The 19,471-nt window shown below is 44.1% G+C and overlaps 1 protein-coding gene and 1 long non-coding RNA gene across 9 annotated transcripts in view; one reads left to right on the top strand and one right to left on the bottom strand.

The window, feature by feature from the left end:
* The window catches only part of LOC143901042 (uncharacterized), a 258,202-nt gene that overhangs the window by 24,677 nt on the left and 214,054 nt on the right, over positions 1 to 19,471 (top strand). For 5 of the 6 annotated variants that reach the window (XR_013257956.1, XR_013257950.1, XR_013257949.1 and 2 more), the window contains exon 2: positions 840 to 990. This is a non-coding gene — a long non-coding RNA (uncharacterized LOC143901042). Of the gene's footprint in view, positions 1 to 839; positions 991 to 6,596; positions 7,855 to 19,471 lie in introns of those variants that run through there. The other variant, XR_013257948.1, reaches the window with a different exon arrangement.
* The window catches only part of Dati (zinc finger protein datilografo), an 83,231-nt gene that overhangs the window by 9,723 nt on the left and 54,037 nt on the right, over positions 1 to 19,471 (bottom strand). The window contains exons 4-12 of one of the 3 annotated variants that reach the window (XM_077412934.1): positions 18,426 to 18,619; positions 14,491 to 14,520; positions 4,560 to 4,719; positions 2,810 to 2,977; positions 2,446 to 2,568; positions 2,156 to 2,296; positions 1,499 to 1,690; positions 437 to 657; positions 36 to 189 (exon numbers count right to left, since the gene is read on the bottom strand). In XM_077412934.1, the coding sequence (XP_077269060.1) occupies positions 36 to 189; positions 437 to 657; positions 1,499 to 1,690; positions 2,156 to 2,296; positions 2,446 to 2,568; positions 2,810 to 2,977; positions 4,560 to 4,719; positions 14,491 to 14,520; positions 18,426 to 18,619 (1,383 nt within the window). The remainder of the gene's footprint in view (positions 1 to 35; positions 190 to 436; positions 658 to 1,498; positions 1,691 to 2,155; positions 2,297 to 2,445; positions 2,569 to 2,809; positions 2,978 to 4,559; positions 4,720 to 14,490; positions 14,521 to 18,425; positions 18,620 to 19,471) is intronic. The other 2 variants (XM_077412936.1, XM_077412937.1) reach the window with 2 other exon arrangements.

Raw genomic sequence — 19,471 nt, 5'->3', positions numbered from 1 at the left:
ATAGGCATGTCGCCAATCCGTATTGTAATACTTACCGAGATCCGGCGTTAGGTTATCCTGTTGGGACATTTGTTGGTTCGTATGGTGTCCCGGCATGCCGGAGGTGCTACCTCCGTTATGCTGTCCCAAATGATGTCTCACATCGCCACCCACCGCAGAATTTGCGGCAGCTGCCGCCGCTTGAGATACCTGTGTGTAAAAATGTGAAAAAAGATTGAAAAGTGGAAAAATATTAAGAAACGTTTAGCCTATTTTTTTTTCAAATTATTTCTTCGTCGAACAAGAAATATAATTTATGCGTTATTCTTTAAATTTTTGTATGTTTATAACATACGTTCCGAATACTCAAAATGATGAGTGTGAATATATTGAATCGTGTGTTTTTAACTTTGTGACTAAAAAATAGTCTATACGAAAAATTAAATTTTTTTCTTACCGCGAGTCTCAGGGCAGCTTCGGCTTGCGAACGGAGCAGAGCTTCCGCCTGATGCATCCTCAAAGCCTGCTCCGGTCCGCTCGCTTGCACTCCCTGCTGTTGGGGTCCCGTCGATCCTTGAGTACTACCGCTCATGTCACCGTTATTGCCCATTCTCATAGCCGCTGCCAGCGATGCCATGTCGACCGGTGAGAGATTAGATGATACGGAATTTTGCAATCCTAACAAAAATATTGCTTTCACATCTCGCTTACCATCGAAAGTGATTTAAAATTTGCCTATAAAGAATATATACCGCGCTTTTCAAATCTTTTTCAAATATGAATAGATCGTAAGGTGTATTTTAATGTACATCTCATTTCGCAATCTTAAATTTTTAAGTAGTTCATACGATGTGTTTCAGAGTCTTGGACTATCGCGAGTGAACCACGATCTGCGAAACACGTGTCAAGGAGGGTAGCTCGCAACCGCGTCCCGCGCTTTCATCGTGGGAAGACAGAGAGAGAGAGAGAGAGAGAGAGAGAGAGAGAGAGAGAGGCAGGAGAAGGATGACGGTAAGGAATTCCGATATTTGTTTTTCCTATCGTCGTTTCTTCGGCGAGTTTCTCGACAAGTTACGACTCGCAAAGCTCCGCGAAAGAAACTGCGTGCGCGATAAATTTTACTAAATTAACTTGCTGTAAGTAATATCACACGAGGTATCGATAATCGTGGATCGCGTTTCTGCAATGTAGAAACATCGTTTTCCTCGGCAACAAATGCAGTCACGTCGAACGCTACTTATAAACGCTCGATCGAGTTCTCGTCGAAGACACGAGAAAAGCGGGCAACGCGAATGCAACATCGTGAGCGGAGAAACAACATTGTAAATCAAGTTTTATCGGCAATAATTGGAACGAAGCTATCGGCAATTTCCCCTCTCGTGCAATTTCGCATTGATAAGTGATAACGCAGTCATCGGAGATTCGCGCGTCGCACGCTTGATCGATCTGCTAGATCGGGGCACAACTAGTTCTCGTTAAACATGATTTTATTATATATCATTTATTTATTCTCTCTTACCCGCTGACACGGCGGCCATGACAGCCATACGTTGCTGCGACTGCATCTCATCGTGATATTGCTGTGCCGAACCCGGTTGACTTCCCGTTCGCAGTATCTCGCTGAGCTTGTTGCCGCTCGGCCCCGGCGACGCCATATTGTTGTTGTTGTTATTGTTGTTGTTGTTCAGTAGACCGGTGCCTGCGCAAAAATCTGCTCTCGTCAGTATGTACAGGGCGACGGACAGGCGGGGGGGTTTCACGCACATTTTACTAGCGAAACTAGGTAGCATATGTCATTCCGCGTCGGTATATAAATCGGCACGCTAAAGCGTTAAAAAGGCAACATTCCGAAGTGGAAGTCGCCCGTAATAGCAGACCGTAGTGAGCGCCGTTCACATGAGAGAATTATTACTCAGACCAGAAATTCGTAAATATTTTATTTCGACTCAAGCATATATATTCATATATATTCTAGCTTACGTATACTACAATAAGTTCACTAATGGTACATCACAACAGAGTTATGTCATTAACGAAATCAGAGAAAAAAAGGTGAATAACGGCGAGGTTACAAACTGTGCTCGAGCAAATGCGACAATATTATATCTATTATATCTAGATACTTGGTGGGCGTTCGTTTGTAAGTAGTAGACGTAGAACAAGTATCGTAGCGTACCAGGTTCACTACCGGCCGCCGACAGTCTTCCGTTGCCGCTACTGCTATCCGAATGGGCCGACGGCGACGGGCACATAGGTGGTTGTTGCAAATTTTGCGGTCCTTCGGACTGACTTCCTCCCAACACGCCCAAACCTGCTCCTGTACAGCGTAAAGATGTTGCGTTAGAGCACCGCTCGGTCATCGGCGTCGTGTAATGTCGTAATTTTCTAACAACGTGACGATTTCGACGCCGCTCGAAATTTCTTAATATTAACAATTAGAGAAATGTAAACGTCTGTCTGTTATACCTAAACTCGAACTCGCGAGAATCTCCCTTTCCCGCCTCTCGGCGGCCGCGCGGCTCAGCACGTACTGCGCCGCGAACTGATGCTTCGGGTCCATCCTCATGTGCTCCATGTGGCTCAGGAGACCTTAACACCAGAGGAAAACGAACGTGGTCACAGTATAGAAAGACGATCGTATGGTCGCGCGTATACGGACGAATAAGTGTTAATTGGTGTAGACGTACGTTATACTCCACAGAACGAAAATCATAAGTTTTACCAGCACAGAATGAAACCGAACTGTATTTACTTTCAACTTCGAACCCCGAGCTACCGTCGGGCCCCGATCGGCCCGCCGATTTCGCGTTTACGTGGGCTAAATACTTACCGCTCTCGTGAGTGAAGACGGCTTGGCACACCGAGCACGGCCACATCCTGAAGCTCGTGCTAAGTTGACTGGTCTCAGGATGGCAGGCCAGATGCTTCCTAAGGCTACCCTCGTTGACGTAGTGCTTCCCGCACACTGGGCACGGGTGGTTGGCGGTCCGTCGCTTCGCTACGTAAACCCCGGCAACGGAGGTTGTGCAGTCAGCGGAAGGAACAATAGGGCGACACAATTTCAAGGTCAATGCCAAGCAGGATAAAGCGTCCCAAGGAACGAAAGCCGCCTCCTCCTCACCCAACTCCTTCACCATCCTCATGTTTTCTCACATTTCTCTTTCTCTCCCTCTCTTTCGCTCTTTTTTTTTCTTCCCCCACCTTATTTCTCACGCATTCGCGTGCACGCGCGCGCGTACGTACGCACAGATTCCGGTCGACCTCGAAGGCGAAGGGAGACCTTACGGACGCGGGTAGCCAAGGACCAGGAGAGAGCACTGACCTCGGGCACGCAGAGTACTCGTCGGCCGGCGCCGTCGCCACCGCGCTGCTTAACTCCCTTTCACGAGCAAGGTCGCTGGCCCAAAAAGCCAGGATATGCACACAGACGTACTCGCGCGCGTTGCACGAATGCGAACGTACAGAGAAAAAAAAAAGAAAACTCGTCGATAAAAAAGGTTATTTATATATATCGAAAAACACTCGTTCTTTGTTACATCGAGTAAAAACGATGAAAAGTTATCACTCGTTTTGTCAATCTTAGTCGATTTTTTATTCCGATCTAACAATAAGTCCTTGGGCTCGAAATAACGATAACGTTATATGCTCAACGTGCGCCCGCAATAGGCGCGATCCGTTAGCGTTCACATTTCAAATGCCGACCATGTCGATCACTGTGGCAGACCACCGCGCACCGTGTCGGCGCACTCACAATCAAGAATAAAACGCCGATTCCTCGCTTTAAAGTTGAACGAAGAAGCAGAGTAGGTTGACTTTTGTTCTCTGTACGTCCGCGAGTCCGCACACGTATATCGCGCACGCATGTGTCAAGGCACGCATAGAGGTCGAACGAGAGACACCCTCGAAGCACCGTGTACATGTATTAGCGAGAAGTACCCAAGTATTAGTCGGCGAGTGTGCCAAATGCTACACGCCTTTCCCGCCCAGGCGAAAACCAGTACGAAGAAGTGAACAAGGACAATGTGTGCGTATCGCCCGCGCCAAAGCAAGTTTTTGGGATGCATATGCGAAACGTACTTAAAGGCTAAAGAACGAACCACCCTTCGTGTCTTGACGAGCGGTTGCTCCACCTCTTTCTTAGTCTTACTCACGATTAACGTCGCCGCTCTCGTGTCTATGTCGGTCTCTCTCTTTCTTTCTCTATTATCGGAACCCTTAAGGGGCTCCTCGCAATCCTGCTTAAGGATTCTGGCGAAGAGTTAAATGCGGTTAGAGTAGACAGAGTTAAGTCTTTCGCCCGGAAAGTTAACGTGCGAGCGCGAAATTTGACGTTATGTTCGTTAATTAATCGGTGAGGAACGATACGGTCAAGGTTTCGTTTTCAAGCTCGCTTCATGCAACGATGCACTCCGCTTACGAGACTCCGCGCTCGGATTCCAGTTAATCGATCGGTTATGGTTAACGAAGATTAGTAGGTGCGCGAATGGAGAGAGATGGTAAGCAACGCGCGAGATGGAAAGGAGAGAGACATAGACGACCGGGCCGAGAGGGCGGTTGATACGCGATTTTTCAATACTTACTGGCAACTCCGGAGGCGTTCGGGTCCTTGTGGGTGTGCTTCATGTGCTCCATCAGCGCCTCACCGCCGAGGAAGAGCTTGTGGCATACTGGACAGCTGGTTGCGTTCGGGCCGCCGATCAAGGCGGCGTGTTGCTGGAACACAATACGCTGTTGCAACTCCTTTTTTGGGGGCCCGGAAGAGGAAGTACCGGAAGCAGGCACACGCGGCGCACCGGTAGTAGAGAGCCGACCCAGAGAATACCACCACAGAGTTGCGAACCAGAAGCGCAGGACAGGCAGGGCACAGAACAGAACGATTGACCAGTGAGAGTTAAGACACCAATAAACCGCCGCCACCACGGACTACTCCTTTGCACAGGGAATTCATGTCGAGTGTGTCTGGTAGGAACTTTGTGGTATCGCGCCCTGGCTGGGTTTCCAGTCGGTCAAGTGCGATCGAAAAAGAATCGAGATAACGAAACAGCAAAAAAAAAGACGAAATTTTCTCTTTTGAGGCGTATATCGCGATATCTTCATTTAATAATGATCCATTTACTACCGCAATTTATTCACTGCTTATCGAACGAGAAACACTTAACCTTTTATATTTTTACTTTGATCTTGAAATATTTTTTTCAATATGTTGTAATTAATTAAAATGAAGTAATTTAAATCGACCTGACTGGCAATATATATAACGTCTTTCCGATATGAACATTGAAAAAACCGTGAGCCAACTTGGTTTGTCGGATTCACACAGCACTTTTTTCAGATCGATATCGAGACATTATTAATTTCGACCATAGTTTTGGTCCGTTGATGTAATTTCTAAATTAAATAGTTTTAAATTTTATTGCGAAAAAATATCACCCCAGCCAGGGTTTGAACCTGGAACCTCCCGTATACCGTGCGGGCGTCGCGCGTCGTGCCAATTCGACCACTGAGGCTGTGGTAATATTTATCGCAATAACAACTGTAAGATGGAGCACCGATTATTAGGTCGACGGTGTATAATAAACAGAATAAATTTTTTCAATGTTCATATCGGAAAGACGTTATATATATTGCCAGTCAGGTCGATTTAAATTACTTTAATTGTTATTCTATATATACTGGCGAAAGAAATTTATTAATTAAAATGAATTAATCATCAATATTGCTTTAAAAAAGAATTGTATCGTACGTTTGGCAAATGGCTAGATTGCGGCAAGTGAATCGTCGGCGAAGATACTTGGAAAGGCATAGGTAGCTCTTGGAATATTACGGGATAGGAGTAAGATGTAAATTTCGACATTATTGGAATTACGTTCGTAATCTCCAACATATCGCTGTTATGAGGAATACTGTGCCCATGTATACGCTTTTTTCAAATACGTTTGTTATTGATTCTAATTTTGTAATCTCGGAATTTCATGATGTAAAAATAGAGATGTAGGAAGAGTCTTGACCGATTAAAAACATTGTCTTTAACGCCAGATCAGAGCACTCGGTTCGGGGTGTAGGAACGTGGAGATACAATGTTCGGGGAACTTGAAGCGAAGCCTAGACAGACAAATATATGTGGAAGCGCGGCGTGGGGTCCGGAGAACGATCGGAGCGGATTAATCCTTAACCGCGCGATCAGGGATTTCATCGGTTAATGCTGCTGGCATCGACCTCGTGTATGCATGTACGAAACCTAAAGGCCGATGCCAGACGTTGCGTTGCGAAAACAAAGCGAGCACTTTCATCGACCTTGGACCTCCGATCGACCCCGTGCGACCTCACCCATGAACGGGAATGCGAAGCATGGAATGACTAGCTTGTACCATACATCAGTTTTAACTACCATGGTCGCTGCTAGCACACATTTTTGGCTCGCATCTGCGCATTCCTTTCTCTTCTTTTCTCTGCTTTGCGCATTTTAACGTTAAACAAGATCTATCGTATGGTTTATCTTTTATACCGAACTTGCTGTGCTACCAACGGCCATATTAAAATCAGGATTAAAATGAAATCATAAATGAAATTCGACGTCCTTAGTGCCAGATAGAATGACTTTTTTCTCCCTTCATTCTCTGGCGCGTCACGCGGTAAGGAACCGATTCGCACCGATTGCATTATTCTCGCGTCATTTTTTTTGTCCTCTCTGTTGCGTCCCCCCTTTTATCGTAGTCCGTCTCTCTTCTTTCTTTTCCTCTTTTTCTATCCGAATAACACGCGAAGGTTGCTTGCACGCATACAAGGCGGTAGGTGTATACACGCGCTCGAGGAAAAACATGGCGGCGGCCGTACCTCGCTCGAAAGAGTGCTTAAAACGGCAGTAAAAGAAGAAGAAAAAAAAAGGCGCGAAAGAAGGAGAAGGTTGTGAACGGGCAGGAACGGGCTAAAACGAGACCGGACGGCAATGACCCCAAACAGTTTCGGGGTCCCCCATTCCTCTCTTCCTTCCTGTTCTTGCTTCTCCGATTCGCAACTTCTCCTTCTTCTTTTTCCCATACTTTTTCGCCTCTCTTCCCTCCCACATACCACGCCCTGAATCTGTCTCCGTCTTTCTTTTTATACCTGACCTGGGACAATCGCGAACGCGTTGAGGGGCAACGGACACGGAGCGGGACAAGGCTAAAACAAGTTCTGACGGCAATGACTTCGAAATTTTTTTAGACTTCGCCGCCTTTTTCTCACACGCGCATCTTCTATCTCTTCTCTACTCTATTGTCCTGTTCTCTATGATTTTCCGCTTTTCGCATCTTAAACGCGGATTTATTTTTGCGCACTCGCCTTTACAGACTTCTTCTCTTGTGTCGGGAGGGAAGGAGAGATGTGTATCTTCTTTATAAGTACCTACACGCTCATCTAAAGCCTCTTCGTACTTCCTCCTTTCCTCGACATTTTTAACGATGTGTCAGATGCCGGCGCAATCCTGATTTTCTGCAATCCCGACTCTTCCCGCTCGTAAACAAGCGAGACGGCATGCCACGCTATTAGAAAAGCTAAAGAGCAGGAGGGGAAGGATACCAATCGGACGATAATCGCCTCGTCGCATAGTCGCATTTATTTTCGGTTTTCTCCTTCCGGTTTTCCTGTTCGGTTTCATCGTTCGCGCGTACGCGCTTGTTCTCGCGCGTGTTTCTTCTCGCTTGGCTCGGCTCCACTCTTGTCCCACGATAAACTCGAGAGTGGGTGGCCGACCGCCGGCACATACTTATGCCTTCTATTTCCTTTTTTATCCCGAACCTGGTTCAGTCGCGAGCGCGTTGAGAAGACGGCGACGAGGACGGCATCGCTGGCCGTGCCGCCGCGCCGTCACCGCCACCGCCACCGCCGCCGCTGCATGTAAGTTATTCTCGGAGGGAGGCTGCGGTCCCTAGGTTCGACGCCCCGACCTGGCCCAACTGGAAAAAACCGGTTTCTTCGTCGCGCTCTTCCTTTTTTGCCTGCATCCTCGCTTTTTGCGCCGCGAGTGCCTCGACTTCTCTGACGCTCTTTCCCTTCTTCTTCATCCCGTTCGCCACGGTCGCTCCCCTTCTCTTTCTCTTTCTCTTTCCCTATCTTTCCCACTCTCCTTTCTCTCTCTCTCTTCCTCTCTATTTTTTTTTCTCTCTCTCTTTCGCTCTCTCCTCGTTCCTCCAATTTATTCTCTCGACTCGAGAGAGTGGACGCGGCGTGGGCGAATCCCCGAGGGACTTTATGATCCGCCGTGACCAGATTCATCTCTCTCGCGAGGCTATACGCGCGGTGTACTCGCTGCGTGCCGTTCTTGCTACTATTCCCAATTCCGTACTTCCTGGTCCCTGGTAAGAGGCTCTACATATATCTGCCAGAGCCGCCGGTTTTCTGTATTGCCCCGGGATCATCGCTTCGTCAAAAATACGGAGATTCTACCGCGATAGGTTCTGCGTGCACTCTTTGTTTATACCTCAAAACATTTCGATTGTATCGAAATGCGAGATAAATGTGGAAAGGAAAACCTTTAATTTGATCATTTTTGTTGAGGGTTGAAAGCGTTCGTGTGCATCGAAATTACTCGTAAATTTGCAAATAATCTTATTTTCGTTTGTTGAATAAATTTTCAGTGGCGCTAATCTATATCGGAAATAATCGATAATTGCTGAATAATAACGGGAGGGAATACAATGGTTGGCAAAGCGACGTCTATGTCTGATATTTTTAATCGCACTGTAAATAAATTGGTATTTGATTTAACCGTGATTAAGTATTTGATGGTCCTCCGATTAAGCGGCGGTAATTATAAATTTTATCGGATCCTTTGTTCATTGAGCGCATCTGATCACATTATTGGTCGACTGCTCGGCCGACACGATCACGCTTACTCCCTCGGATTTTTTCGCACCCTATCGCCGATTGGTTCCTCGATTTTTCCAGCGATTCCGGTCGTAGATTATCCGTTCCTCGAGGCCTGACGCGGGCCCGGGTCAGGGAGTGGCGTAAAAAGGAAGTGGGTGTGAGCACACGCGTAGCGGTGCGTGACGTCGGCCGCGATGTGGCCATTTTGTGTTCATAGAGACGGGACCATCTTTGATCGAGGGCCGAGATCTCGTTAGCAGAACGATTCTATTAGAACAAATCAAGACGAGAGATTTTTTGTTATGCTCGTGCGTACAATCAATACGATATCATCCGTGATTTGCGACGTTTAAATGTATACAACGCCCTACGGTAACCATAGCCACCAGCGTATTCTAAAAATTGCAATTAAATTGAAAAAAAACTTAATATAAAGATTTGAAATCGTTATAAATAATAAAAACTGGCCAATAGTATTGCGCAAACTTTGCGCGTTCAAGTCTATGTTTACACGCAATTGATTTGTTATTAATTTTAATATAATTTTATTGATCAGCTGTTTATTTTCTTTTAGCTTTTTATGCAGATGTGTCCGTGCTATAGCAATTAGGTGATAACAAACACATTTTAATAGTTACATGTTATTTAAGTTTCTCTTTTAATAAAAAAAAATTTGAAGAATTTATTAATTTCTCCACTCGAAAACAATTATTAAATTTAATATTAAATCTGAATTTGAAAAATGTAATTTATCTTCGTTTTATGACCGGAAAATAGGAATGTTTAATTTATTATTATTATTATTCTGTGACTAAATTTTTACGTTAAGAGAAAAGCGGAATTAAACGATTTTAATAATTCAAGAAAAAATGAGTACATTCTCCACGAGCAATTTAATTTTATTTTCTTGATGTTTTAAAATTGTAACTCATGGTTCATTAAAATCACAGAATATCATTCTCCTAGAAAAATGATGGTTTTCGGTAAAAGGTATAATAATAATAAATTTATATAAGTATTTTTCGATCGAAATTTTATTCTTTAAAATGTTAACTTTAATAACAGTTTATAAGGCGACGTCTACTTGTCGAAACAGATATTTCGCGCAATCAATTCTTTCAAAGTATAGATATCGAATGAGAATCGAGATAGGATTTATCACTGTCTTGTAATATTTACAGTAACACAATTATATCTTCGAACCGTTGCTCGAAGTTGAATATATTTTACATCGCAGTTGAAATTTTTCATCTACTTATTATTTTTTGAATTGAGAGCTCGGAATCGAGCGATTCAACGTGAATATGTATCGTTTATTAATAATTGACTTGCAAAAGATAGTATATGTATACTTGGCGTATATGTATTTCGTAGTGATAATAATTTGTGTGGCACGCGACTTACGCTTACTTTTTACGGCATATTGTTCTGTATACGCGACTGCATAACTTTTTTTACGTTCGCGCGGCGAAACGGCAAGCCGGCAGGTAAGTAACGACGCGAGCCACTCGATATGTATTATTTCTCGAGACGCCATCGCGACAAGTACTAGGAGTAAACGCGATCATTCCTTATGAATAGTTCTCAGTAATATTATCATAATTAATCGTGTCGCGTTGTACAATACGCGAGTAAAGTTGTTAGCGATTTTTCCGTCGTTAATAGGTATGAACGATTCAAAGTAATATCGACTCAAAGAATAAATTAAATTAAGTCAAGCACTATTGCGACGTATTTAATTAGCCGTAGTTAAACATGCATTTTAATATTTTTCAATAAAGTAACATAACTTCGTTCGTATACGTCGATAAATCTATTAAAATCTTTATCTGCGTTAAAAATTCTTCCATCGCACTAATTGACGTGAAATGTCGAGCAAATCGTAGCTTTGCACGATCACGCTTTTCCCGTGTTATTTTTTCGTAACAATGATACGAAAACTAATTTACAGTATCGCATAAAGTGCTGCGCGATCGTTGTATTGTGCGGTAATTAGTGCGCGGGCGATCATAATTAGCCGTGTTTTCGCAAGTGTGTAGTGTGAGTGCCATGAAGAAATCTAAGAGGAGGTCCGCCGACGACGGCGGAGTAATCTTTGGATAAGTTTATTATTTTATGCTTGAAATAATTGTTCATAATTATACATATTTTATGTAACCATTATTTCTTGAAATATTAATTATTTTAAATATTATAATTTGGATACACTTTTATCGTGCACCTCATCGTAATCTGCGATGTATAGCTTACAATTCCGCTGTTGCGCATCGTATCGATGAGTATTTTACATACCACAGATTTGAAGTAATGGATCTATGTAGATACATGTTCGTATCGGAATCTTTAAGATTTCAAATAAATGTAACATCTCCTAGATCCATTGCTTTAAAATGGATAAGCTATAAGATAGATTTGTGCCATGCAATATTTAATCTTGGATTTTATGCAATTACTTGTCGATCGACAAATGCACCAAGCTCGTTGTATCGATCATCTATTGGTATCTCATTAATGAAATGCACATCAATTGCTTGAAATTTTTATATGAAAAACTCACAAGAGAATATAAATAAGGAATTATAAGAAATATTTTACAAGTAGAATCGTCTTGATAAAATGTGATAAATAATGATAATAATTTTCGTAAAAAAGAAATTGTTTCTAAATCTACTAAAGATATTATTTCTACTTTGCCAAGCACTCTGTAGCAAAAAAATATGAGAATATAATATTATTATGAGAATATAATATATTATAGATAATATATTATTGTATTATAATTAAATTCTTTTTTGGTAGAGGAATTATTTTATTCTTTCTCTTTTTTCTTTTTTCATTGGGAAAAAAAAATTTAATAGAATTTAAAATGTGCGTTTGAACTATCTATATTTTTCCAAAATTAAATAACGTATATATTGCAAAAGAAATCAATACTCAGAAATGTTTTAAATATGTATAAGTCATAAGCATGGTAAAACAATTTATATTCAATATTCAATTAATATAGCACATTTCAATTAATTCATTTAATAAAAAATATGCTATTGATTATATATATTAATTTTTATTGTGCACTAAGTTTATCCTAATTTTTTATAGTTTCTTCGTACTTATTGCCAGTTTGAAATATCATTTTTAATATCACATTATAATTACGGATCTGAGCGCGAAAAATTGACGAAATACTATTGGCCAACTATCGATCACTTATAGCTTGAAATTTATTACGATCTCGACATTTTCATGTTAGGATTTTTAACTGTGATTATAATCTTCGGAATACGCTATTAATATGTGGCACGATATAACACCCCTGTATATACGATAGAATTATATTCCTTCTTCTGCTCTGATTTTTTTTTCACGGTTTTACGAATTACAATTTATAAAAGCGCATTTTAAATGCGGCCAATAATCAACATGCGGGCTCCACTCTTTTCCTCGGGCGGCGATAAAATCCGAAGGCCGTTTTGCGCGCGGTGCGCAATTCTTTTCTCCCGCCCTCCCGTCGTTCCTTCTTTCCTTCTTTTTTTTCTTTCCCGCCGCCGTCTTTCCTTGGCTTTTTTAGCAGTGACGAGGCCGCGAGACTCGGCGGCAGACAACCTTCGGTATACGATACTCGGGCTGTTCGTTCGGCTCCAGCGCGGCTCGCGGAATCCGCTAAGAGATATTCACCGGCTTGCTCATCTCCTCCTTCTCTTTCGTCCGAAAGAAAGAGCACGCTCCCTCGCTTCGGCTCGCTCGCTCGCGCGAACGTTATTTTCTCGAGACGAGAACGCTTTGTCTCCCGATAAGGAAGGCACCAGAAATTCTTGATTCCCTTTCTCCGTTCGCGTCTGACTCATAGCTGCTTTCGGAGCTTTCGGTCGAATGATGAGAAGAACACGAACAACGCAAAAGTCCAAAGGATGTATAAAAGACATCGAAAATATCTCTGAGAGCTTCTAGATTTTTGTATTGCTCAAGAACAATTTTCTCGTCGTGATAATATCTCTCTCTCTCTCATGCTCCAGAGATATTAAATAGTTATATGATTTTTCATCCCCTTCGTGGTCGTTTCGTTCTTGGACCCGAAAAAAATATATAAAAAACGTGCGATCGATAGGAATTAATATGCATCGCTAGTCACCCCGCGACTCGTTCTTCATCGCCATCCCGTGTTATTAATCTACTTCCAAGAGTCGCGCGCTGATAATTCGCGCGTAACACACGTACGTGAAAATCAGTCATTGACGAACGACGTGAGGCGAGAATAAGGGAGAAAAAAAGCGAATCTACCTAACGCGACGAGGGTTGACGACGGAGCACCCTCCGTGTTGTGCCAATAGGAGGCTCGGGCTCGGGTCGACCCCGAACGCGTTCGACTAGGCGAGCGGAAAAAAAGGAGCGCGTAGGGGCGTCGGTACAATGGGGGTACAAATCCCACCCTATCGAGAACGCCACGGGAATGATTTCATTAGTGTCCGCGCTGGTGATCGAACACGGAGAGAAAAAAATAGAGACGGAAAGAGTCATGGAGGCGGGGTCGAAAAAATTAATGCCTCGGAGTGTGAGAAAGAAGGAAAGCTCGAAGCGCGCGTGATCGGAAAATGGATTCGCGTGAATATGAAAATTACACGAAGCTTACTCGAAGTAAAATAGTCGTAAGAATAATCGATGTTAATGTGAAAATCGCGGTAAGTGCGGAGATATTATCCTAAAATATTTTACAGTGATGTATTTTTCGTTATGCGTGAAAGAAACTAAAATAAATGCGAAAGTTGCTACGGGATAAAAAGACTGAACGAAAAAATCGCGAGTACAAAATCTCGTAAGAGCGAGCCGATTTTCGAGGGGTTTTGCCGCGAAAGACCGTCCCGCGCGCCGTCCCACTTTTCTATTTTAATGCCGCAAAAGAGACAAAGAGTGAAAAGTCCTTCTGGAGATTCGCCAGCCGGTGATGTTTACCGACGAAAAAGAGAAAGAGAGAGAGAGAGAAAGGCTGTACTGGGAATCTGAGAGGGGAGAGGTATTCGGAGAGGAGTGTGGAGCGAACCTTGCTTAATTAGAAGAGCGTTCCGAAATTAAGAAGCGGCAATTAGCCGCGATCGACAGGCGAAAGCGTTTGTTGCGTTGCGCTCTTCGGTGATACATCATCGTACATCTCCATGACTGTTGCTATTATGACTGTCGCGACGTGAGACATTAATGAATTGCATATTCATGACGTAGGAAAAAAAAAGGAACAAGAGCCGCATTATAATCATTTCACAGTCTTTGCGTCGCGAGATCAATCAGGCAGCGATACTCTGTCTGCATTCAGCAATATACAATTTCACATGACGCGCCGTTAATTAAATAGGTAACGTGTATCAGACGCACGAAAAATGCGAAAGCGCCGTCATAATTTCGCGCCATAACGCTATCATAATTTCGCGTATTTCGAGAAAACTGCGTAACAGGCGAGGATGTGCATATATGTGTAAATAGTGTGTTTGTGTTTGTATGTGTGTATGTGTGTGCGCGCGTTAGTGTTTCGCGCGAATGGATCATTATAATGAAAATCGGAAACCACAATTTTACAGGTGTGACGAGTGAACATGTAAACGCGTCGTGAAACGAGTTGAAATTACAGCCGAAAGGAATTCCCATAGGCTTTCCCACATATTGACCCGATCGTTTTACCTTTAATCGTTGCCATGGGTACATCGAACACTGCGACAAAGAGACCAGCATGAAATGGAGATCAATTTGAATTAATGTGATACCATTAAATCGTCAGTCATTAGGTTTAGATTTTCAGGAGTGTTCATACCGATCGTGTACGCTCTCGCGGAAGAAGTTAAAAAAAAAAAAAAACATCGCGTAAATACCGCGAGCACGGTAATTAATTAGCGCCCCGTGTTGGCGAAAATACGGCGCGATAAGCGGATAAAACCACCTCCACATCCCACGCGCAAACAGATTTACATTTATCGCAGGCACATCAATCCGTACGCGGCCAACGAGGATCGCACGTGTAAAAAAAATCTAGCGTTAAACGTGATACAACCACCGCGCGGTTTTTAGCATAGCAAAGGGAGAGGGATAAATATCCGTGGCGAGAGAAAATAAATCTAATGGTTAACGAGTTTTTACCGAGCCGCGCGCCGGGGCAATTAAGAAGAGGGGGGGGGGTGGAGGAGGGTCCGGAGAACGGTGGGATGACAGGAAGGCCCCGGAGGTGAGTCGGAAGAAGGTCGGAAGATACGCGAGGAAGGTCCGCGAGGCGGTAGAAAAGGGGGTTGTATCGTGTTGCGCGACATTCAACCCTTGTACCGCTAAACTACGGATAAATACGGAAGGCTGCGCGCCATGTGAAAGTGGCTAAGAGCCACGAGAAGGAGAAAGAGGGCGAAAAGAGATCAGGGCTGGCCAAAAATTCGCGAGTCTCTCGGTAAAATATTCGTATAATTTCGCGTTCTCATTTACGGTCAAATTCGCGTGCCGTCCAGATAAGGAAATAAAAGTCTCGCGACGAAGATAAAAGAGAGAGAGAGAGAGAGAGAGAGAGAGAGAGAGAGATAGGGAGAGAAAGCTCGTACTCGCACGGACACAATGTATTACGAGATTGGGAGATTTTATATCTTGATGACAAGCGAGAAGAAATTTCGACGTGGGGATGAACTCTCTCGTGGTTCGGCGACGCGAAATTTAGGAGCGTGGCCGTATTAACCGGAGACATATCGCGGCAGTGTATCGTTGCGATGATCCGCCCCTGTTCCGAGCCGAGCGGGAAGAGGGTAAGCAGTTATAATAGGATACACCGAGAGAGAAGAGAAGAAGGACGAGGAGATGGAAAGGGGGAGGAGAGGGATGTGTAGGTACCATAGACGAGTTTCTATGCCCGGGTTACCGATCGTTCTCTATAATACATTTACGCTCCAGCCTATTATAATATTGTACTCTGAGTGTATTGTCTTTCTTAGCGGGATAATGTTTCACCGACACGCCAGGCCTCGACCTGGAGCGTAACTCTTTCATTTCCCCTCACTCTTCATCGTACTTCCGTGAGCCGTTCCTCTTTCTTCGTTGTCTCGCTCTTTTTCTCTTTCTCTCTTTCTCTGCGTCTCGAGCTATCTCGTGTTCCGGTTGCTTTTCCTCTTTCTCTGTTTCTCTTGCTGTTTTTTTTTTTTTTTTTTTTTTAACAACGATCCATTAGCTATCGGGGTAGGAGCCGGCGCGAAGGAGACGCGGGCGGCTAGGCGGTTTGAAATAGCGAAAACAATTTCAAGAAATCTGCCCCGGCGAAAATTCGATTAGCCGCGGAAGATGGGCTCGAGCTCTCCATTTGTTTCGTTTCGTTTCGTTTTATTTCCAGCAGGCGTACTCTGTTTCTGTCGCGCGCTCGCGCTCGCGCCGGCGGCTTTTAATTACTTCGCCGCTGCGCTCTCGCCGTAAGATCTTCTCTCCCTTCTTCCCGTTCTTCTGCATCTTCTCCATTTCTTCTCGCTGCTTCCCGTGGTTTTTCTTCCTCCTTTAACGCGAGCTACGTGCATCCTGATATTTTTGCCGATAAACCTGGACAACGCCGCCGTTCTCGCGGCTTGATACGTTGCTGCATATTTCGTATTAGTATTTAATCTGACACATTGATCTCGCGCGCATAAGCCAGCTATTCAGGAATAGTTTCGCACAGGGCGAGCCCTACCATTGGAAAATCTCATCAAGGCCGTCCGTTATACATAAAAAACGAAGGGTCAAATAACTCGACTGCAAAAAACATTCTCATTAGTGCGAGGATTATCGCACGGCGCGTAAAAAACCGGTGGCGGTAATGGGGTCGTCATTATGCGTCAGTTCATTCTTTCGTAACTGCGCATTTTTAGGAGGAAAAAAAAAAATTGGTGGGCTTGTAAGGCGGGGGCCGTCGACATGATTTCACGGGTGATTTATCGGGGTCGTGCGGGGGGACGGTAACGGGATAATCTGTAGGCTTTAGCCGTGGATTAGGTTTCAATTAGAGCGGCCCGATGAGCCGGGCGTTAAAAGAACGATATTTATTGCCGGGGCGTCCGACGTGTGAACGGATTAAGCTCGCGTAACCCTGGACGCGCGCCGCACCTGATTCCGCGATTCGCGAAAATCGAACGTCTCGAAATATGACGATGATCTACATTTTGCATATTTGATTATCTAGTATTTAATTCCCGGCCTTCATGAAAAAAATAATAAAATGAAGGAAAACGCATTAGTAGAAATGTTGTTTTACGAATTGTTACGTAACGTAATCAGCATAAATTAGAAAAAGTTTGAACGTCTTTTCTCGCGGCGAAGAGAAAGGAGGAAGAGAAGAAGGAGATGAAGGAGAGGAACGAAAGAAAGGGATAAGAGCGCCTTACGTACAAGCCGACAGATGCCTTCCCACGTTTTTTCGTTGAGACATATGCCCGGCGCGGAAGGCGAAAGGGTTGAGAAATTCAGTTGCCGGCTGGGTGGGGCGGCGGCGGCAAAAAACTGCCCCACGTTATACAAGATTCCGCCGGTAATCGCTGCGAGCCGCGATTCCACGCGAGCGAGGGGTGAATTCGATTAACGGGCACGGGGGTCATGGTCTTTTTCTCAGATCAGACCGTGTTTTTTTTTTTTATAAACCTCTGTCCCTCTAATAACCGGTCGGTGTCACGCACCCTTGGCCACCGTGAAGCTCGTGCGTGTGTAAACAACGATTGTTCATTCACGGCGATTTGTATGAGAAAATCCTTCGGTCTATCGCTTGTAACGCAACGTGTCAAAGAGCTTTTCGCCCGTCGTGACATCTTTGTTGGTCGGATTTCTGTCGAGGGCGTTAATTATTCGCCGTGATCGGTTTCTTCAAGTACTGTCCTGTCATCTCTGTTAGAGAATCGCTGTAATTTCTATATGAATTCAAGCGACGATCTTTATTCGATTTTCTCAAATCGATTGATCGTGTAACGTCGATTCTGTGATGATAAGCGCCGTATGAGAATTCAGAGGCAAAAGCTTAAGCCCAAGCACCCCGCGAAGGATCCCAGAGGAATTATCCAAAGCTCTCGATATATGGTTGCTTTGATAGAATAAATATACGCTATCTACAAAAGGGAGAGACTAAGAATTGATGGCGCGATTATTTAGGTTGGGACGTGCTTGGATTTGAATTTTCTATTCGCAAAGCTTGATGTTTGCCGGTTTGCACTTAAGCCCGACACGTCCGCCGCATCTCCAACGACGACGACGACGACGACGACGACGACGACGACCGACGACGACTGTTTTAACTTGCTTGAGACTTGCATCGATTATATAGGGAACTCTCGAAACGGAACAAAGGAAACGGCGGACAAAGAGCGTTTAAACGGGAATCTATCTGTACAAGTATCGAGGCAAGCGTGAACCCACCACCACCATATGCGTGCGTGTACGAATAACGAGAACGTGTCACGTGAGAAAGAGTTAATATAAGATTTCGGTCGTTAGAGGCGATTATAGCGAAAGTATATTTACGCGCGATCACACCGAAATCGATCCGATCTTTCTTCTTTTTTTCATTTCCCCTTCGGTTAATTACCGGCACCGCGTATCAGCGAATTTGCGAGTTGGACGTCGGATTTGGTACATACATGACTGACCTTCGTAGTGTGGGTACGGAGGCTGGACTCCGTGGCGAAACCCTTGCCGCAGATGTTGCAGTGGAACGGCCGGTTCTTCGCCCGCTCCACCTGAGCGTCGTGATTCCTCAGGTGTTGCTGCAAATTCGACAGTTGGATGAAGGCCCGCCCGCAGTCCGGTAAATGGCACTTGTACGGTCGTTCACCTGCGATCAGATACCGTAAGGCTTATTAGAATTTCGTGCGGCTGTGCACGAGCGTACGTAAATTGTGTTACGGTGGAACACGTAACGGCCCCGTACACGCTCGATCGGGAAATTCGCACCGGTCGTGCCACGTGATTTTCCTACACCTAGAGATCGTTCGAAATTCGAAATTTTATCTTCCATCGAAAGATGAATAAGTGTATTGGCATATCCATAAATCTTTCTACCATCAACTGTCGCGTATGACAATTTTTTATAATGACAATAATTTACTGCAAATTATTGAAAACTTTCAAGTTTTATTTTTAAAAATAAATTTTCATATTTCGATGGATTATCGTATTTGTATCTATTTATAGTAGTCACGGTGCTTTCCTATATTATTCGTAATCATGCGTAAAGTATTCATGTTCCGTAAGCCGTTTATACCGTTTACTTTTGATTGGCGTGTAAGAGTAGGTATCATCCGTTTAACGTATCACACATTCAATATTAACTTTGTCCTCGCGGTCTGGCGCGACGAAGATTGATGAAGAGATTGAAACGTCATTAATGACTCGTTTGTCAGCTCGCCAAGTATGTCTCTCACTCCTCGGCTCGCTCTTAAAAGGTAGAAGCTATGTGGAAAAACGCGCTTAGGAAGTGAATTGGCTGGTCAGTGACTCTCGGCTTTTTTTCCCCGCCGCTTTTTTTACGGGCATGCAACAGGTTTCTACATCTACATCGAAGAATAGGTGGGAAGAAAAATACCGCATTTTTCTCCGTATACCACACGGGCAGAAAGGCGCGGACAGCGCCGACTACTGCGCAAATTGGAGGTGGCTAACGCGTAAATATTTTCCATGCAAATGC

The sequence above is a fragment of the Temnothorax americanus genome, unplaced genomic scaffold, assembly GCF_048541705.1.
Source record: "Temnothorax americanus isolate GAGA-0224 unplaced genomic scaffold, ASM4854170v1 Scaffold31, whole genome shotgun sequence".
NCBI lineage: Eukaryota > Metazoa > Arthropoda > Insecta > Hymenoptera > Formicidae > Temnothorax > Temnothorax americanus.
The sequence above is the reverse complement of the archived record's forward strand: the minus strand, read 5'-3'. Positions and strand labels throughout refer to the sequence as shown.